The sequence below is a fragment of the Nyctibius grandis genome, chromosome 15 (assembly GCF_013368605.1).
Source record: "Nyctibius grandis isolate bNycGra1 chromosome 15, bNycGra1.pri, whole genome shotgun sequence".
NCBI classification, from domain to species: domain Eukaryota; kingdom Metazoa; phylum Chordata; class Aves; order Nyctibiiformes; family Nyctibiidae; genus Nyctibius; species Nyctibius grandis.
In genome coordinates, this window is record NC_090672.1 from 7,025,720 (window position 1) to 7,045,358 (window position 19,639).

Sequence of the window (19,639 nt, forward strand, 5' to 3'; positions counted from 1 at the left end):
CACTCCAGGTGACGTGTCTTATAGGCAGGTTTTGTTTTACTTTAAAGGAAGTCATTTCGGTGCCGCGCTGCTTGCAGTTGCTGAGGAAGCAGAGTGTCGTGATGGATAAACACGCGGGGCTGGGAGGCAGCTTAGGCGTGTTACTGTTGGCAGGCCCGGACCACAACAGCATCAGGGTTTTACAGGGACGACTGTGTGCTCTGCCATGGACCAGGGGAGCCCAGGGCATCTGTCCTGGAGCCGGCTCAGAGGCAGCCAGGATTTTTTCCTGGATGTGGCGCTCTTAATGCCGAGCTGAAAACACCAGGGCCAGCCCTGGTGCCATTGCCCAGACTCTGTCAGGTGACAGCTACCTATTTTTATAGTAGGCTTGAGTCTGGCCTCACAAAATATTTTCAGCCATTACTGCAAGTGCCCAGGATGGATTAGGTGTCACATGTTCCTGCTTTGTAGAAAGAGAAATAATAAAACCCTCCCAAACAGTTGCTCTGCCCATAGGATAAAGAGGATTAAGTCTATATTTGTACCACTGGCCTCATGTTACTTCTGATCCCCCAGCCCGCAGACAGACACAGGGAGACTTGTTGAATTCATCTTTGCAGCAAGAGCTTTATACAGAAGATGTACATAAGAAAATATACAATTTGATTTCTATATAGGAGACAGAGGAGTTTTCATCCTCTTAAAGGTCATTTACACTCAGTTACAGAGGAATAAATATACATATATTTATATAACTCTTTAGGATTAAAAAACACAGTTAAATTGCAACTGTGGTATTGTGATAGCCGTGACAATAAACCGCAGTCATCCCGGTGTCCTGCTAGATCCTCTGGAGTATGGGCAGGGAGCAGAGGAGGGGTGCCCAAGCCAGGCTGCACACCTTCTCCTCTCGGACGTACGTGCATCTTGGTAGACCCCACAGAGTGGGAGGGAATCCAGTCTTCAGACGGCTTCAGTTTCGGGGTTTCCCTTAAAGGATTTCTGGCCACCCTACAGATCGCTGCCTTTCGGTGTGAAAGGGCAGCTCGGTCTCGGGGCCACCGGTTCTTGGTCATTGCTTCACCTATCCATCCCCCTCAGCCCTGGCCTGCAGGGATCCCCTCCGTGGGAAGGCAGAGGAGTCTCTTTGCATGGGTTGAGACCAATTTTCCTGATGAAGCAGCTTGGGGAGGGATGCTCCTACCTTCCCGCTTGCTTCCACTCCACTGTAAGGGGAGAGACAGCGACCAATTGATTGATCAGGGACGTGGGTTATGTTGCCTCTGGGAAAGATGACTGTGTTTTACCGGCAGGATCTAGGTTAGCTTGTCTTAGTATGGTCATGCATAGTTTAGTTTTTAAAAATGCCTCTTTTAAAATATATAGATGTTGGAAAAGATTGGAAAGGTGGATTCCATCCTGCGATCAGCAGAGAAGCGGGGATTCGGAGGAGGCTGGAGGTGTTCAGATATATCAGAAATGTTTCCTGACAGGTAGAAGAAGCTTAAGGAAGAACTCAGAAGTCAGTAGTTTTCTGATGGTTGAAGTGACCGGTCACCAGGACAGGCCATACCAGGGCCTGCTAGGGGAAAAAAAAAAAGAGAAGTCCATATGTTTAAGGGGATTTTTCAAGCAGATCAGTAAACTTCTAGCGTTTGTCTGTTTATTTTTACACCCAGTGAGTGAATGAAGCCCATACTTGAAGGAGAAGAGTTAGGAGTCAAGGAGCCATTACAAGTTCCCACAGTAAAGGAGATGGGTTTGTCCTGTCTCTGACCTCTTCTGCCAACTCTCCGTGTGACTCTTGAGTCTCTTACCCAAAGTGTTGGTGCTCAGCGAGCACTTCCTTCCTAAAGGAAGAAACCCAAGAGTGAAATTTTCAAGAGTAGTGAATTATTTTAGTGCCCTGGTTCTGAAAATCCAGGGCAGGTAGATCTTTAGAAACTGCCAAGCAGTCTGTCATCTGAAATGTGGTTGGTGACCCAAGTCACTGGTCATCCCTGAAATACCGACCCTCGTAGCTGACACCTGAGAAAGCTGCCTGGCTCTCCAGAGGTGCAGGGTGAAGTCAGAGGTACTTCATATTCCTTAATATCGTGTTCACCACACCCGAGTGGGTTTGTGTGCCTGCACTGTGGCACTCACACCTGAAGGTACCGAGCTTTGTCTTCTGCAAGGCTGGAATAAATAGTTTTCTCTTTCATTAACGCTTGTAAACCTGTTTGAGAGAGCTGGGTGGAAGGTGCTATAGGAAAATTGGGTATTACTGTAATGGTTTTCTTACTCTCATCATGGAGGAGTGAACTGGAATTGAGTTCAGGCAGGGAGAGAAGGTGGTTAAGAAGGGCCAGACCTGTAAACAAAATACATTTACGTATTGTGGTTTAGAAAACTGAAGTTTTTCCATCCTTAGAGCGGAACTTTGCCCGCCCTATATGGAACGACTGGTATTTCCATCTCTAATCCATAAAACCTCTGGCTCTGCAAGAGAAATAACCGCTTTAGGAAGGCGCAGAACAGCTGGCATCATCCCTGACATTTTAGTCATAAATTTACTTTCTCCTTCCTGTTATGCAGATCCTTAGTGAACTGGGGACCCAAAGGCTGTAACTGGGCTTCGGGCTTGTGCCTTGTCCTTTCTGTTATGACAGGGCACAGTGACAGCCCTTGTTCGTACAGCGCAGTGCAAGGTCACTGCACTTTACTTAACAACTGAGCAAAGTTCCCTCTCCCAAGAGCTGACAAACGTGCAGACTCATCCAAAGTCCTTTGGAATCTGTACAAGCTCCAGATCTATTCCTGGGACAGGGAAAAGCAAAATGCTTGGGATGGAGTGATGATAGTTGTGGCTTTCTTGCTACTCTGTGCGCTGAATTTAATTGGTAGTTTCCAGCTGTGGAAGGGGTTTGTGTGGTAGGTTTTCATAGTTGGCGTTTGGATTGGTAGATGTCAGCAAGCTCAAGGGAAAGTCAGCCCTGTCTTTGAATCACCTTCTGGCCCAGAACTCTTTATTCAAAGAATATTTGCTGTCTCCTACCTCCCGCTTCTGGGACACTCATTTGAAGGCATCAGCCCTTGCTTTTAAATACCTGAGTGTCTTGGATGGGAATTGTAGTTGCTGAAAGGCAGGTGTTGGACCGACAACTGCTCCTTATGGAAGACATTTATTTTCGTATGGGCTGGGCAGCCTGGGGCCAGATTTCCCAGCTATGTCCTGCCCTGGATTTCAAACCAGACCTGGAGGACTTTTGCTAGGGCAAGAAGCTGAGCATTTCCAATCGGTTAAAAAAGTAAAGAGTGTGTGATCCCAGCTCAGGGTAAGAACGGGCTAAATCCACCCTTGTTTTGACACTTAATTACACGTTTCACCCTTACTTGCTGCCCCAGGCTGTCTTTAGCATCATGTTTGTTTTACAGGGTTGACTCCAACCCTAATGCTCCAGGCAGATTCTCTGCTCTAGGAGCCTGTGGAGCCCAGAACTGCCAGGAGATGGAGCAGCTCTGAGTGGAGGCATCAGCAGGTGAATGGATGAGCAGTTTTGAGCCAAACCTTAGTCTTATTGAAGTCAGAGACAGAAGTCCCCGCACCTTTTGGTGGCATCAGGGTTTCTATAGGTCAGACTAAAAGCTACTGGTAGGAAGTGGCTCTATGAACCATCTTACATGTTTAATGGCGGCTTCCCTTCTTGGACCTCTTGGTGGGGAGCTTGCAGGTGCGGAGGGCCGGGGTGTCTCTGATGGACTGCCCCCGGTACTGCACAGGCGTAGAGCAGGTCTCCTCGGTGCGGGTGCGATTGCCCTTCAGCCACCTGGGATGAGGGGAGGAAGAAGACCAGTTTACAAGAGGTACAGACCATGATGGACAACACCCATACCATGAACGGAGAGGGCAGGCTGGAGGGAGAGCTGCTGAGTGTGTGTGCAGACTTCAGCAGCCTCCTCCTGCCTGGCACAGCTTGGGGGACCTCCCTCGGGGGACCCCAAGGAGACCCCAGGGAATGCAGGGAGGGCAGGGGCGCGTGGTGCCGTACTTGCGCAGATGTGCTAGCTGGCAGTTGCAGTGCCAGGCGTTTCGGGAGAGCGTCAGCGTCTCCATTTTGTCGAAGGGGAAGTTGCGGGGCAGCTGGGTGAGCCGGTTGTTCTCCAGGTGAGCGGTCTTCAGCACGGTCACGCCGGTGAACGCATTGTCTGAGAACTAAAGCACAAAGGTTTACAGTGAGCAACACAGGGAAGGGGGGGTTCGAAACCTGAGTGCCTCTGTTCAAGACTTTCAGTGGTGTAAGCATGGAAAGAGCGAGAGAAGAAACGGTGGAGGGGGGAGGTCCTGGCTCGCTGGAAGCTCTGGACACCTAAGAGAAGCATCAGGTTGGTGTGCTCATGGGTGATGGAGTCTCCTGCCTAAGGACAGCTATGTCCCAAGTCCATGCGGGATTGTCTTTGCAGCCACATCCCAAAATAAAGTGAAGTCTGGCAGCCCTCTTTATTTTTGAGCCATACTTCTCCGTTCTAAATGAAGATATTTTCTGGGTGTATTCCTTTCCAAGGCTGGAAATCCTCCCAGCGCCTGTTGCCTTCCCTGTCCTGGAACGGCTGAAGGAGGGAGTGTTTGTGGCGTCTGAAGGGGCTGTAGACTTTGGCAGTGCCCGGGGGCTCCAAGTGGAAAGTTACACTTGGCATCCAGGCAGTGTAGAACTAGAGGCAGGTTTCCAGCACCTCAACCTCCTCCGTTTTTCCTCCTTTCCAGTGAGTTGTTTGCGAGGGATGCTGCAAGACTTGTCTGGTTTTGATGAAGGGGCAGGCTTTAAGGGAGAGCCTCCCTTAAAAAAGCTGCCAGAGAGGAGAGAGGCTGTAGCCCCAGCTCTGCAGCTCCCTCCTCCCTTCCCTGAGGTCTCATCTCTGGCTTTTCTCAGCCCATGGTTACTCAGGTTGGAAAGTTTCATCTTGAAAGCAAACCCCTCGACATAAACTTCCTTGGCGGTGATGAACTGGAGAGGGGGTCACTGACAAAGCACAAAGCTCCTTTTGGCTATGATAAACCATTTCTCCCCCTTCTCAAAGCAGGGGAAAGCTTTCTCTAAAGGGTGGAGAGGAGACTCACTAGGTCTACCAGAACCCCCTCCAGTCAAGGACCTGTGCTCCCATTTCTGGCCAGAAGCTTGCACTTCGGACGGGACCGTCAGGGTGCATCCAGGCTTTCTAAGCTGAAAACGTTGACAGAGGAAATGCGCTATTTTAAGCTGTGAACTTTTGTCATCTTCCAAATTACGCAACGTTGGATGGGATTAGAGCTTAGCTAAGAGACTCCTAGAGTACTGTAGCTGTTGGACAGTCAGCAGCGCTGGCCTCTGCGGTCCAGAACCGAGCTGACCTCGGTAGGTTTCACTGTGCCGATAGTGGAGCTGCTCAGAGACGCTGGCACACTGTGCAGTGGGGCGGTAGCCTGGCCACGGTCTGCTTTGGACAGTGGTGTACTGTCTCAGCTGCTCATTCCTCTCCCAGCCCCATGAGAAGAATTCACATCTGCTGGTAACAGCTGCTGCGCTGCCTGCCAGAGCACGCGTTCGCAAAGGAATGGGCGATTTCCCCCTTATTTAGATGGAGGATTGCTGCTGTCATTTATTTTGCAATAAATACTTAGAGAGGGGCATACGTAAAGCTTACAGGATCGGCACTGCCTGGTTTCTTGTTGATGTACGTGGTGGGTCCTGGCCTGTGGGACGCAGCCCTGCAGGTGACTGGTGCGGGTCCGGGATGCTGGTGGGGAAGGGGAGCTTGGTGCCGGGGCTGCAGAGCAGCCTGAGGGCTCTCCTCGTTCTGCTCAAGTGCAATATGGGCTGGGATAGCTTTGTGTGGAAGGGTTTTGCACTTGATCAGCTCTAAAAATCTTGCAGCCATTCAGGGAACAGCTAAAACCAGTATTTTTGTGAAGGAGAAAGCTGCAGTCAAGATGCCAGCAGCATTTAAAGTATTTAATAGTGATTTCTAGGTCATGAGGCCTCTGATTAGATGTCTCCTAGCAGTGCAAAGATCATGTGGGCTGTTTGGATACAAGGTCTTTGAGGATTTGAAGAGAGAACTCTGAGCTGGGATGGGAGCTTTCTTTTCCTGAAAAAAGAACACAAGCCCTAAAGCTGCAGAAGCCACCCCTGTTAGTGCTGATCCTGTAAACTGGTGTCATACTGGGCTGTTGGGGAGGAAAGGAGGCATCTGGCTACAGAAGAGCCTGTAAAGTTCCTGTCACTGAAAAGAAGAAAGTCTTTTTTGCTGGCTAGAATTGTTAACCCTTGCTTTATGGCCAATCCAAGGACACTTAATTCCCTGGAGCACCCCAGCATCGTGGGTTAGTCCAATTTCTTCCACGTATAACTTGGGACTCTGTCTCTGCAGCTGGTACAACATCTAAGCTGTAATTTTTGACTTGTGCATGATGCAAGTGCCTTAAAACTGAGTCTACAAAAGAGCTGTGACAGCATGTCTAAGGTCTTGCCTAGGGAGGCCAGTAGATTGTTTTCAAGTGTTGAGTTTGCTTACTGCCATCCTGGAGAGGTTGGTGCTGAGAGTGGACAAGGGCTTAAATACTGACTGGGTGCTACTGAAGTGTTTTGGGTAGTGTTGTTCTCCACCTGGGCAAGCTGTAATTCCAGCTTTCGAGCATTTTGGGATGTTATGTCCCCCTTGAAAACTCTGGTGTGCTCTGTTCCTGGTAGCTTTCAGGGGATCTGCTCATCCCTGTGAGGCCCTTTGAGTTGTTCTCTGTTGCTAAGAAATTCTCTTTTTCATCACATCTTCCTGCACGTGGTGGGTGTTGCTTTGCCGTGAGGTCCTAGCCTGCCTTACCTGGATGCCCTTTGTCTTTGGGCTTCCTGGCAAAGCACCATCCCAGGGAGAACTGTTCAGCTCCACCTGCAGCACCCTCCCTTTCCAGCTGCATGGGGTGCACCCAGGACATCAGGCTGCAGCTGGGTGCTGCTCATCTTGCCCTGTGCTTGCTTCTGTCCTTGCACTGCCTGACACTGCAGAGGTCCCGATGCAAGTGATGCCCTCACAGAAAAAGAAGGGGGTTGTTTTGCCATTTGAGATACCTGAATGTCCCTACTCCTCTCCAGAGGGAACAGGGCCCCTTTGTAAGATGCTGCGAGAGTTCCTTTCGAGAGAGCATCAATAAACAAACCTTCCTTTATAACATGTAAAGCTGGGAGGCGTGGGGGGAGGTGGAGGTCCGTATGCCTACCTGTCTGCAAGGCATGGGGAAAAAAACGCAGCTGTCCATAGCCCCTCCTGGGGAGTCTCCCCCTCCCAGCCTACGACAGGTACCCGGCTGAGCGAAGGAGGCAGAGCAGCTTGGCAGTGCCCTTCAGTCCCTCGAGTACGAGGCAGACGCTCGCCTCTCATCCCACGCCTTGTGGCTGGGATGATGGAGGGTTGCTAATTGTCCTGGAGCACCCCAAATACCTTTCTTGATGACTGGAGTCACCTCCAGCTTGGGAGGGAATGTGCTGCCTTTCCCAGGAGTTTGATCAGCTCCAGATAACTTGGATTTGCATAAAATAACTCAACAGAAGGGTGGAGCACTCTCGCTCATCCCTTGTTTGGGCTGTGTCAGGGCTATTATCAGCTGGCCAGTGCCTCACTGTCTTCAGAGCCTGCAGACCTGCATCTCCCCTCTCCTCCGCAAGGGAGGGACAGCAAACTGGGGGTTTGTCAAGGAGAAGCCCCGTGTTTCTTATCTGGAACAAATGGAAAAAGACTCACCTTCTTCAGTTTCATGTTGTCCAGGTTGAGTGTCTGCAGGTAACGCCCGAAGGACTGGAAGGCATTGTCAGGGATGACCTCAATTGGGTTGTGAGAAAGCTTCAGTTCCTCCAGCACTCTCAGCTTACTCATTGCGTTCACAGGATAGCTGCTCAGCTGGTTCTTGTCCAGGTGGAGGACAGCGAGGTTTTCTACATCCTCCAGGGCCCCGGGCAGGAGGTTGGTGAGGGAGTTGTCAGAGAGGAAGAGCCAGCGCAGGTCTTTAGCCCCGTTGAAGACCCCTGGTTTCAGCTCCCGGATTTTATTGCTGCCTAAGTGCAGGATGAAGAGGTTGACAAGAGGGGAGAGAAGCCCTTTGGGGAGGTCTGGGATCTTGTTCTGGTCCAGGTACAGGTAGGTGAGGTCAGACAGGTCATCGAAGGCTCCTGGCTTTATGACATTGATCTGGTTGTCAGTGAGATAGAGGTAGACCAGGCTCTTGAGCCCCCGGAAGGCTCCGGTCGAGATCTCCTTGATCCGTGAGCTCTGGAGGTGCAGGGACACCAGCTTTTTCATGTCACGGAAGCCGTTGGTCGGCAGGACGGGGAAGTTGTTCTTCTGCAGGTTGAGGAGCCGCGTTTGCTCAGGCACCTTGGGGATCTTCTTCAGCCCCGCGTTGTCGCAGATGACGTGCTGCAGGTCTCCGCCGTGACAGTGGCAGCTGGGGGGACATGCCTGCACGACGGAGGCAAGACATGCCAGCAGGCTGAGGACACTGAGGAAGAAGCCTGACCGATTCATGGTCAGATCTGGAATTAGTGTGGTGGGAAGAGAAGCAGCAGGAGGAGGAGGAGGAGGAGGGAGATGGGTGGGAGAGAGAGAGTAACTGGGTTTGCAGCATGCTGAACACAGCCCTATTTATAATGTTATTAAAAAGCAAAATCCCTTCCCACTAACCGCAGGCAGCAGCCAGTTGGAAGCAACTGGCTTTGGGAACTTACTGCGAGCTTAACCCCTTGGCACCAGGCGGAGGAGTGTCCGCGGTCCTGCCTGGCCCCGCTGCCGAGCGGCTGGGCAGGGGTAGTTTTCCTCTCTGCAAGAGGGAGGCAAATGGTGAGGAAGAACAAATGCAGACCTGCTCTGTGGGGAACCTCTCTGGTCCCTGCTGAGCTGAGCAGGGCCCACATTCATCACTGGTTGAACAGCATAGCAGGGAGCCCCGCTGTGCTCCGCAGCTACCTTGTGCTGAAGCTTTCAGCAGGCTCCTGGCTGTATTTAGCCTTGTCTGGTTTGGGGAGAAGCAACTTGTCCTGTTATCACAGAGGAAGGTTTTTTGGGGGGGGTCTTGTATTGCTGATTTCACAGGAGTTTGCCTGAGCCAGGACAGGAGAAGATGGGAGCAATATAGGGTCATGCCAATGGCCAACGGCGTTGTAGTTTCTCTTGCAATGCAAAATTTTGGTTGAAGACTTCCAGATCCAGACTGCACCTAGGAGCTGGCTGAGAAAGGGAGAGCAAAGACAGTCTTAATTTCTGCTGCGCTCTTCCTACAAGCAGTGTAGGACATATCCAGAGCTGGTCATGGTCAGGAGACCTCTGTGAGGGGTTTTTTTCTCAGCACGTGGCACTGTGGAGCAGTGGCTGTTGCCATCCGACAAGGGATGGGGCAGTGGCTGAGGCTGTGGGGAAGCGCTGGGGCATGGATGGTGGATATGAAATGCCGGACAGCGATGCCCGGCTCAGATGAGGGGGATGGCAATGCCTGCGGCTCTTGAGACAAAGCTGTGGACAGGGAAAGGCGTGGGCATTGGTGAAGGGATGGTGAGGCAGCAGAGCAAGGAGGACAGTGCTGGAGCTGGGACTGGGGTCTGCCTTGGCTCCTGTCTTGGGGTAGCAGTTGCAGAGGTGAGTTAACGACACAGGGGATGTCCCTTGCTCTCCCGATAGAGAAGGCAAAGCGGTTAAAAGCCCCGGTGCCTGCTTCTGTGAGTGTGAAGAGAGAGATCCAGGGGTTGTGGGGTGGGGTTTGGAAGTGGAACATTTGGAACTGATTTCCAGCCAGTTCCTGGCTGCAGCAAACAGCTGAGAGCCGAGCCACATAACTGTGAGCTTGTTGAGATCTCTGCTCCGGAGGCTGGCTGCAGAGCCCCAGCGGGGCTTTTGCAGAGGCGAGACAGGCTCAAGAAAGGGAGGAAATCCAAGGGCTGACTTAGGACACAGACTGGCTTATTCACCGAGATTTCTGGGTTTTTCCATTGTTGCAACGAGGAACAAGCCAGTGCCGGCGAGCATGCTCCAGGCGGTGTTATGCAAACGGCCTGGCAGCCCCTGCTCCGGGCAGCAATCTGAAGGGTGTTTTGATTGCGTGACTGATTTGGGGGAGAAAAAGGGCTTCTGGGGTGTGAATGTAGGGTCTGGTGAGCCTGTGGGGCAGATGGGGTTGGCCGAATGATGATGTAACGTGGGACCTCGGTGCAAACCAGGCCGTGTCAGGCTGCCAGTGTTTGTCAGCCCCGAGGCGGAATGCCCTGCTGTCGAGCAGATGGGGCCTCGCCACTCACCTCGGCACCAAGTATTTCTCCTGCCTCTCATTAGAGTCCAGAGAGGGGCAACGGAGCTGGTGAAGGGTCTGGAGCACAAGTGTGATGAGGAGCGGCTGAGGGAGCTGGGGGTGTTTAGCCTGGAGAAAAGGAGGCTGAGGGGAGACCTTATCACTCTCTACAACTGCCTGAAAGGAGGGTGTAGCGAGGCGGGTGTCGGTCTCTTTTCCCAGGTAACAAGTGATGGGACAAGAGGAAATGGCCTCAAGTTGCACCAGGGGAGTTTTAGATTGGAGATCAGGAACAATTTCTTCACTGAAAGGGTTGTCAGGCACTGGAACAGGCTGCCCAGGGTGGCAGTCACCATCCCTGGAGGGATTTAAAAGCCGTGTAGATGTGGTGCTGAGGGACATGGGTTAGTGGTGGGCTTGGCAGTGCTGGGTTAAGGTTGGACTCGATGATCTTAAAGGCCCTTTCCAACCGAAACGTTTCTATGATTCTATCTCCAGAGAGATGCTCTGACTGTAGGAGCTCCAGGCTCCTGCTGGAGGGACCTCCTGCAGGACTCACTGCTGTAAATCCTACAGTAACTAAAACTCTTTCATCAAAACAATGGCATTTTTGATGGTGCCTGATTCAGGAGGCACCACAATGGTCATGCACATGCTTTGATCTCTGGAGTAGCCCTTTGAGGGTCTTGGTCAGGACCTTTGAGACAGTGAAAGAGGAGGTGGGCAGAAGAAACTCCATGTTTTCCTCCTTCACCTCTCCAGGCTGATCAGGACTGAAAGTGCCCCTTAAGGGTGTGCTGCTCGTAAAGCTCAGACAGGGAGATGGGTCAGTGACTGGAAAGGAATAAAAAGCATCATCTAAAGTATCATCTTCTATGCACTGATTGATTTTTTTTTTTTTTAATCTCTTTTTCTCTTAGTAGCTTCAACCACCTTAGTCTTACTTGTAATCGTTTGATGAGCAATTCCTGCAGTTACATACCAGCTGTACAGTGCAAGAGCAACGGATGGGTGAGATTTAAAATCCATCCTGTTTCTGCTGGACACTGAAGCGAGGCAGCTATCTGTGCTCCCTCCCTGAGAGCAGCTGATGTCTGATACTTGGTTTTCCCATCCCCTTGCAAAAAATACCAGCTACCAGCTTACTGCTTCTGCAGAGATTTCTGTCAGCGTGGGTGAGTGGAGCAAGAAGCTGGTGAGGACCTTGCAATCTCCATCCATAAATACATCCCATCCACATGTATTTCTGGAACAAGACCCTTCTCAGAGGTTAAACTGCCCAAACCATCTTCTCACCTGTCTTCCTCTGAGGATAAATTTCCCTTTCTCCCACCCTTTATCTGTTTGCTGGCTGAGACTGCCAATTTTTGGGGACAGGGACGCTCTCCCTGCAGGGATGTGCGTGCTGTGGCTGGAGCAGGCAGGCTGGGGACATGGGTAAGACCCGTAGCTTCATCGTGAAGATGCTGTGATGCAGCTGCCACCATGCTGGTGCAAGGTGGGAAGCTGTCCCTACCCTGATGACTCCCCACCAGCCCGGTGCCTGCAGCAGAGGTGGATGGTCCCATGGTGGGGTGGCAGCAGGGCAGTGCTACTGGGGGAAAGGTGTCTGCTGCTCAGCTCCATTACTCCAGGCACAAATGCTGAATAAAAGGAAGTTCTTTCCCCTAATGTTTTTTTTGATTTCTGTGCCTCGTTGAGCACATTCCTGTGGTGGGAGCTGGTAGGCATCTGCCACAGCTGGCACCTCGCCCCTGGGCTCCCGGCTGTTTGTGTTTTGAGTTGCTCGCTGGTGGGGTCTGGTCTTCCTGCACCAGCTTTTGCAGCCCTCGACTGGCCAGCAAATGTCCAGCGATCCTCAGCAGCTCGCCTGGGTGCCGCTCGTGGGTGGCTGGCAGTCTGGCGGTGACAATGGCAGCAGTGTCGGTGTTCCCTCTGCCGCGGTGAGCTGGGGCCCGTACAGCCCCCGCCGGTCCCTCGCAGGTCCCCTGGGACCGGCGAGGACATCGCAGGAGAGGCAGAATTATCCTGCCATCCTCACTTTCTTAATTGATTAACAGTTCTGCAAACATCCCCGGTGCCTGGTAATTTGCAGTTGCTGGACACCCCTCCTCTCCTTCTTGGAGGCGTTGTGGGCTAAGCAAACAAATACAGTTTTTTGAAAGAGTATAAATACAGATTTGGGGTGTTTCTTTGGTGCTAAAGGTCAAAGCTGGTTTGATACAACATTGGAGATGGTCTTTTCCATGTTTTATCTTTATTTTTGTTAGTATTGACAATTCTGGCATATCAAGACAGCTGCACATGCCGTACTCTGTGTTAAAATATTTCATTGATCACTTAAACCTGATGGCGTAGCTTTTAGGGGCTCCAGATCTGGTTTTGTATGTCAGTGCACATAGCAATCACCTTCTTGAAGGGGCACTGGGTTCTGGGGAGGGAGCAGGGTAGCGGAGGGTGCAGGCTCTGCAGTGTCCTGGGGGCTTGTCCCAAGAGCAGAGCACCCTCCAGGCAGTTTTGAGAAGCCCTGGCGGGTGGGCAATGGGGAGCCCCAGAGAGTCTCCTGGGCCCCCTCCCCTTCCAGGCAGTACCTGATACATCCCTGGCTTTCAGTGATGTGCAAGTGTCCCATCAGTGACTGTGGTGTCTGGGGCTCTGAGGTCAGACCCAAGTTATCATTTCTATTTGACATGCGTGAAGGGCACCCTTCACTGCCGAGTGGGGGCCCGGGCTGCTTGTTGAGCTGGAGGAGGTGGTGGGTGCACCTCCTTCCTTCTGATGGTTTTCTTCCACTGTAGCATGGCCTCCACCCATGGATACGTTGCCAGTTTGGCTCCCTGTTGATGTCCACCCACCCTTCCCTTCTGTCTGATCCTAGCAGCTGCTGCATGATGCTCTTGGCCTCTCCTGTGAAGCTCACCCAGCCCTTGCTGCCTCTCCCCAGCCCTGCCGTGTCCACCTTGCAAGGCACAGGGCATCCCCCAGCACCTCCTGCTCTGCCCAGGGCCGTTGTCCTCTCTGCAGCTCTTGCAGGCTCTGGATAGAAGCGGAGCTTTCTTCCCTTGCAGAGCACAACCGATCCCTGCAAGACTTCTGCCTTTCCCGAGTGCTCCCCAGCCAGGAGTCCTCCCTGTTCCCAAAATGGAAAATCGGCTCCACTCAGTGACAGCTTCCCTGCTTGTCCTTGGCCAAAGTGAGACCTCCCCATCCCATCTCACCTCTGTTTTGGGGAAGACCTGATGAGTAGGTGGTTTCAGTAGCTGCAGAAGCTATGGGAATGTGCTGCGAGGACAGTTAAAAACCAGCATGGAAGCAATGAGATCCTGGACTTCCAGCCACATCTTCAGTGAGGGCTGAGCTCACCAAATCCATGGAGACGTTACCTTTGCCCCTTTGTTTTTGCTGAGTTTCCTCCTCCAGCAGCTTTGAGCATTCGGGTACCCCCAAACTAGTGGTTTTCCACCCTTGCAAAACTCTGTTTCTGCATGTTTCCTCTCACTTTTTCCTTTTAATTGCACTTTTTCTAAATGCATTGGCACCCAGCAACAGGGACGATGGAGTTAATTACATAGCAAAGACCTTTTATCAAGCTCTGGATAAACCAGCAAGTAACTGCACATGCCTTTGCTGGTTGCCACTGGGCTGTGCTTCTGACGTGCTGGCAGGACTGGGGAAATACTTGCAAGCCTCAAGCCTTCTGCTCGGCCTGGAAAGAAGAGAGGCAGCTTTAACTCCAGACCGCGAGGAGCAGCTTGTCCTGACTGTACAATAACAGGAGGTTAATTTTCCGCGGCAGCCTTCTGGCCCGGGCTAGCTGGGTTGCCATTTTTGCAGTGGCCTCCTCCTGAGGCAAAGCCATTGCGTGCTACAACACAAAGACAGTGCTTTGGGCACCTGATATTTTTGGGAACTTTTTAAGCCCCATCCAAACTGGGACTGTCTGGCAGCTCTCCGGGTGGGGAGAAATGCCAACAGGGTGGCCACCCTTGGAGGTTTGTCCTACAAGACCTGCTTGTTTGTGTCCTGACGTTTTTGACACAAAGATGGTACTGTTGCTGGGGAGGGAAATGAAATCTCGGTGTGACATAGGCTGGACGTGATCAGAAGTTGTTTTTGCAGCAGCAGAGTTGACCTGAAAGTTCAGGAATATTCCAATACAATTTGGGATAGCGGGACATTTCCAAAGCAAGGAGACACGTGTGTCCAGAGGACAGCAAAACTCAGGGTGATCTTGGTAGAGAGCAGCTGAATGAGGGAAGATCATTTCTCAGTTGAGAACGATTTGGAGGTGGCTGCGAAGGGCTGGGGTTGACTTTGGTGGAGATATCTGAGTCAGACAATACGCTCAGCAAGGGTTTAGGGATAATTAGATCCATCCGGTGCGTTACACTGAGAGGGGTTCGGAGGGCCTCTTAGAGGTCCCTCGGCAGCACATCTCTTGGGTTGCCAGCCTGCTTTCTGTTGTTCATTATGCCTTCTTTGAAGTCTGAAAATCCCTATTATTTCATGGTCAATTTGCTTCTTTTTTTCTGAGGCCAATATTGTCTTCAGCAAAGCTCAATTTCTGGAGGCTTTATTTTGGTGGTTCAAGCCCTGCCATCATCCTCCAGCGTGGCATAACCAGAGGGTGGTGATGAGGGACGTGAAGATCCTCCCTGAGCATCGTTCAGGTCCAGGGGGGCTTCCTCCAAGAACCTTGTACCCTTCTGCAGCCCTAACCTTCTGCTCCAGTCCCACCCAGTATAACCCCACCTGGGGTACCAGTGGTACTGTAACCGGCCTTTGCATGGCAGCAGTTGAACGTGGAGGGAAGCGGGTGTTTTCATTGCTGTTGAACGCTGGGGAAAACCGAGGAGCAGAGAGAGCTGATGTGACTCGTTCCAAGTTATGCAGTAAATAAGCGGCACGGTTGGGAAAAACCCAGGGTCTTCAGAGCCCCTGCTCTCCCCACCAGATCAGTCTGCCTCCCAAATGTTTACTAAAGAGACTGGAGTCTGATTGTTTTTACTTTATTTTTAATTTTTAGACGCTTCCTTCTTCAGGCTGTTTTGCCTGTTCCGCAGTGGCCGGTGTTTAAACAGCGCTAGCAGGAAATGTTTTTGAAATGTGCCTTAAAAAACACAGTTCTGCTAAGATGTTCTTTTTATTCCCGGTTTAGACAGAGGCTTAGGAGTCACAAAGAATGAATCTCTTGTCGGTAGGAGTAAGTTCGGCAGCAGTTTGTTTTGGAGCTGTCCTTGTCGTTGCTGAAGGCAGGACTGATCTGCGTGCTGGGTGTTGGGGGGTCACTTGTGGTCCTCAAAAAGGCCTTACAGTCAATTATATTCTGTGCTCTCTTAGCTCCTCTCAAAGCCAAGGGTCCGAGCTGGACTCCTTGCCTCTGAAAAGCTTTGCTTTGACACTAGATATAGCCCAGTGGAAATTATGGAGCTGATGCAGAAATTATTGGGTGTGGTTTTCTGGACTGAATTACACCAGATGACAAGGCTTAGATGATGCTAAGTGTCCCTTTGGGTCTTGAAAGCTATGAATCTTTGCAGCTATCTCCAAGCTGAAATTGGTGTTTGGGGTTTTGTGGAAGTGTTGTTTCATTTCGTGCATCACGAGCCGCAGCTGGGCTGGGACGATGGAGCCGCTGGAGGATGCTCTGCGCATCAGATGAGGGTTGGGAAGGATGGCAGGGCTGGTGCAAGGGCTTGCTCCAGCCACTGCCTTGGTCCTGGGCATGTGGATGGGACAACACTATCCCAAGAGGGAAATGCCATCTGGGAAAGATCAGGAGCGACATCCTGCTGTCCGGCTGCAGAGAGCGGTGCCGGTGCAGGCAGGCTGTGAGGGGAAGGCAGCGATCGGGCTGAAGGCTGGAGGTTCAGACCCACATTGCTCTCTGGGCCGAGTCGGGAAGCCTGTTACCGAGGGTGTGAGGGTGTTTATGGGGACGAGCTGCCGGCCAAGGCATGGACAGCCGGTGCTTGGGGTACATGGCAAGCTGCCAGGCATCTGGAGGAGCCTGGTGAGCCACGGCACCCACAGCATCGTCCTGCCAGCGAGCTGCCTGCTGCTGTGTCCAATTAAACCGCTGGAGCGACTCAGAGAGGCAGAAGGGTTGGCTCAGGGCTTGGCCGGGATCCTGGGACCAACATTGCAATTCATCCAGCAGAGTCAAATGAGAAAAACAAAGGCGCTGGGATTTTTAATAAGTGTTTAAGATCTTGGATTTGTGTCTCGTCAGTCATTTGATCCAGCCACAGGACTCGTATTAGTGGGTGGGAGAGAAATCCTGTCTGAGCGTTAGGTGCTGTAGGTTTCCACCCCGGCTGGGAAGCTCTCCTTGCGTCTGGTAGGAGAAGCCTGTTTGCAGGCGCTCCCTGCGGGCTGCCAGGCTCCGAGCAGAGCAGTCTGCACCAGATGGTCCCTGCAGCATCCTGGAGACCATCTCTTCTGGATTCCTGGCTAAGAGGAGGCTCCTGCAAATCTCCATCTGGGATTCACGCTGACCCCAGGGTAGTCAAACCAGAGCACCAGCCATTCCGACAGACTGTGCCTGACGTGAGATCCTTTAGCAGCCCCGAGCGGCAGAAAGCGCCAAGTGCTCCCACCAGTATTACGTGTGGCTCCATCAGGGTGTACGCGTGTTTTTTCAGGATGCCTCATCATAGCCCTTTGCAAAGCCCCTCGTTAATTTTGGGCGCAGTGCCTGGAGGTTGGTGAGCACCGTGCAGAAGCCCTGACCGTGCAGATGCGCCCTTGCAGCCAGCGATGGAGCCCGGGGATTTGCTCTAAAGGCACGACCAAGGGTGCCAAGGCTGTAGGAAGGTGGTTGGGCCCTGCTGCAGGTTGGTGGGTCAGAGCTGCTCGCGTGTCAGTCTGAAGATGTGGAGGAGAAAGGAGCAAATGCTTCCGACATCAGCCCTTTCCCAGCCGTGCTCTCCCAGGAAAGCAGCCGCTGGTGACATTGGTGGTGGGAGAGAAGCCCTGCCTGATGACACACGACATGCTGAGTGGGTTAGAGAGGCCAGAGCAGTGCTCCAGCATGTCCCACCACTGAAACGCAGCTCCCGAGAGCTGGAGGTGAAGCAGCAATTCCCGCAACGGTGCTGTCGGTGCAGCTCAGGGCTGCCCAGAGCACCTCCTGCCTGGCTCCTGCTCTCTCGGCAGGCCACTGAGTTGGGCGTAAAGAGCTGGAATTTTCCTCCAAGGAGAACTGACCTTCAGCTGAGGTGACTCAGAGCCTGCCGTTGGGATTAGTGGTGAGGGAGGTTTAGCAGCGAGAAGCTTTTGTCCTGCTGTGAGGCTTTCGGTCTGTAAGTGCAGCTGCGCCGAGCGTTGTGCAGCCTCGTGACGCCTTTAGGAGGGTTACAGGAGCTGATGTCTGCACAAAAGGGTCTGGAGCAAGCAGCTGTGCTGCGGGACACACCGTCTCCCACAGGAGCCCGCTGCTGGCTCCAGGGTTTTTCCTAAGCGATGTCTGATGCTCTCTGAGCTGTAGATGAACTCGGCACCTTGAGTAGATGGCTGCAAGGGCACCAAGGCAAGATCAGTGTCTGGCGGAGATGGCAGGGAGTCAGCAGGACAGGGCTTGGAGAGACGTAGGTTAAAAGAGAGGAGTGCAGACCTTGGGATCCTCCAAGAAAAGTAGTTGTGTTGTCAAAAGTACATGACACCCAGAGTGTCATGGGTGGTGGGGGCCTGGAGCAGCATGAGGGAGCAGAGGAAGGCCATGGCAGGCAGGTGCAGTGCTGCTTTAGCTCCTGTCTCTCCAGGACACTGTGGCAGGAGTGTCAGGAGAGCCCTGTCCGCAGGCCAGGAGAGCAGAATGCTTCCCTGTGACCTGAGTGACTTGTGAGAACATCCTCCTCCACCCCACTCTCCCCTGTGGTCATCACTGGCTTCATCGTTCCTGTGCCTGGAGCTGTGCAGTCCCCTTGAGGCATGTTTCTTCTCTTGTGTTTCCAGGTTGCCTATGGGACCACAGAAAACAGCCCTGTCACCTTCATGGGTTTCCCCAATGACAGCATCACCAGGAAAACTGAGACAGTGGGATGCATCTTGCCCCACACTGAGGTGACCATGACCCTCCCCACCTGCTCCAGGTCCTCTTGCCGGCAGCAGACCTCGGCCCATCCTCCCTGTCTGGTGCTGCAGTCAGGGCACGCCATTACGTTGGGCTCAGGAATCCCCTCCTAAGCCCTCCTTCTCTTCAATGGCAGGCAAAAATTGAGGATCCAGAAACAGGGAAGTCTGTGCCTCTGAACACTCCTGGGGAGCTTCAGATCCGTGGCTACTGTGTCATGCTGGGCTACTGGGACGACCCGGCCAAGACGAGTGAAGTGGTCACTGCTGAGAAGTGGTACAAGACAGGGTGAGTCTGGAAGCAGCTCTGCTCCTCCCGGTCTGTCCTGCAGGGAGACGCTGGATGGGGATGGTGTGTACAGGAGTACCTTGGCTGTGATTTCCAAAGTAGGGAAAACTGACCCAGTTTAGCCCTCTGATCTGTCCGTGAAACTTCGGAACAGCTTTTAGCACAGAGCCCTGAGTGCCAGCTGCCCCTGGAGATGGGGATCGTCACTTCGCTACTGGTGCGATGGAGGAATCTCCTCCCCCCAAGCCCTGATGTTCATGTGGATGCTGCCGATGGCAGTGTCTGGCTATAGCAGGAGCTCTCTGATCTCTTCCGTGTGTTCAGGTGGCATCTCAGCCGTTGCCATCCAGATGCCCTGACCTTGTCTCCAGACCAGGCTGGCTGGAATCATCAGCCATCCTTCCACCCCACTAGGACAGGACTAGGAGCGTGGTGTCATTGCAGGGACCTTGCAAGCCTGGATGAACACGGCTACTGCAAAATTATCGGCCGTTGCAAGGACATGATTATTCGGGGAGGAGAGAACATCTACCCAGCAGAACTTGAGCAGTTTCTCCACACCCATCCCAAGGTTGAGGAGGTCCAGGTGAGTCAGGGAGAGGTGAGATGGGTGAGCAGTGATGGTTCCTGTGGTGCGAAACCTGTACACAAAGCTGCTTGGGACCTGGTTGTCTTTCCCCTGTCTTCAGCATCTCCTTTCATGTACTATTGGTTGGCAAGCAGGAGGTAAAGGCTCTTGGCACGGAAGGGGCTGGCAGAGCTCCCGGTGTGGGGCACATCGGTTCAGGCAAACCCCTCTTGTACCAGCTTCACGCCCACAAAGTAGCGACTGTCATTCTTCAGTTTTTAAACTGCCTGTCCACTTTCGTAGCTCCCTCTGAAATTCCTACTTGGAAAGCAGCGTGGAAGGATAGTTTTTATTGACAATTAGTTACTAAACTCCTAAATCCAAAAAGACTCCTCCAACGAGTCCCTGGAGATGAGGAGTGAGACTTAGTTTCACCCCTTCACAA

General features: G+C 52.4%; 2 protein-coding genes across 3 annotated transcripts in view; one reads left to right on the plus strand and one right to left on the minus strand.

Moving 5' to 3' along the window:
- ACSF2 (acyl-CoA synthetase family member 2) overlaps positions 1-19,639 on the plus strand; it is a 36,685-nt gene that overhangs the window by 15,572 nt on the left and 1,474 nt on the right. Inside the window, exons 11-13 of the mRNA XM_068413226.1 lie at positions 18,221-18,328; positions 18,475-18,626; positions 19,071-19,212. Of these exons, the coding sequence (XP_068269327.1) occupies positions 18,221-18,328; positions 18,475-18,626; positions 19,071-19,212 (402 nt within the window). The remainder of the gene's footprint in view (positions 1-18,220; positions 18,329-18,474; positions 18,627-19,070; positions 19,213-19,639) is intronic.
- CHAD (chondroadherin) lies at positions 582-8,591 on the minus strand. Of its 2 annotated transcripts, none has more exons than XM_068413345.1 (4): positions 7,735-8,591; positions 4,014-4,177; positions 3,646-3,791; positions 582-1,561 (listed from the first exon to the last, which is right to left on the minus strand). In XM_068413345.1, exons 1-3 carry the CDS (start codon positions 8,512-8,514, stop codon positions 3,650-3,652), a joined length of 1,086 nt encoding a protein of 361 aa, XP_068269446.1. In that variant the 5' UTR covers positions 8,515-8,591; the 3' UTR covers positions 582-1,561; positions 3,646-3,649. The 2 variants fall into 2 exon arrangements, with proteins under 2 accessions (XP_068269446.1, XP_068269445.1); XM_068413344.1 differs by having other exon boundaries at positions 582-1,564.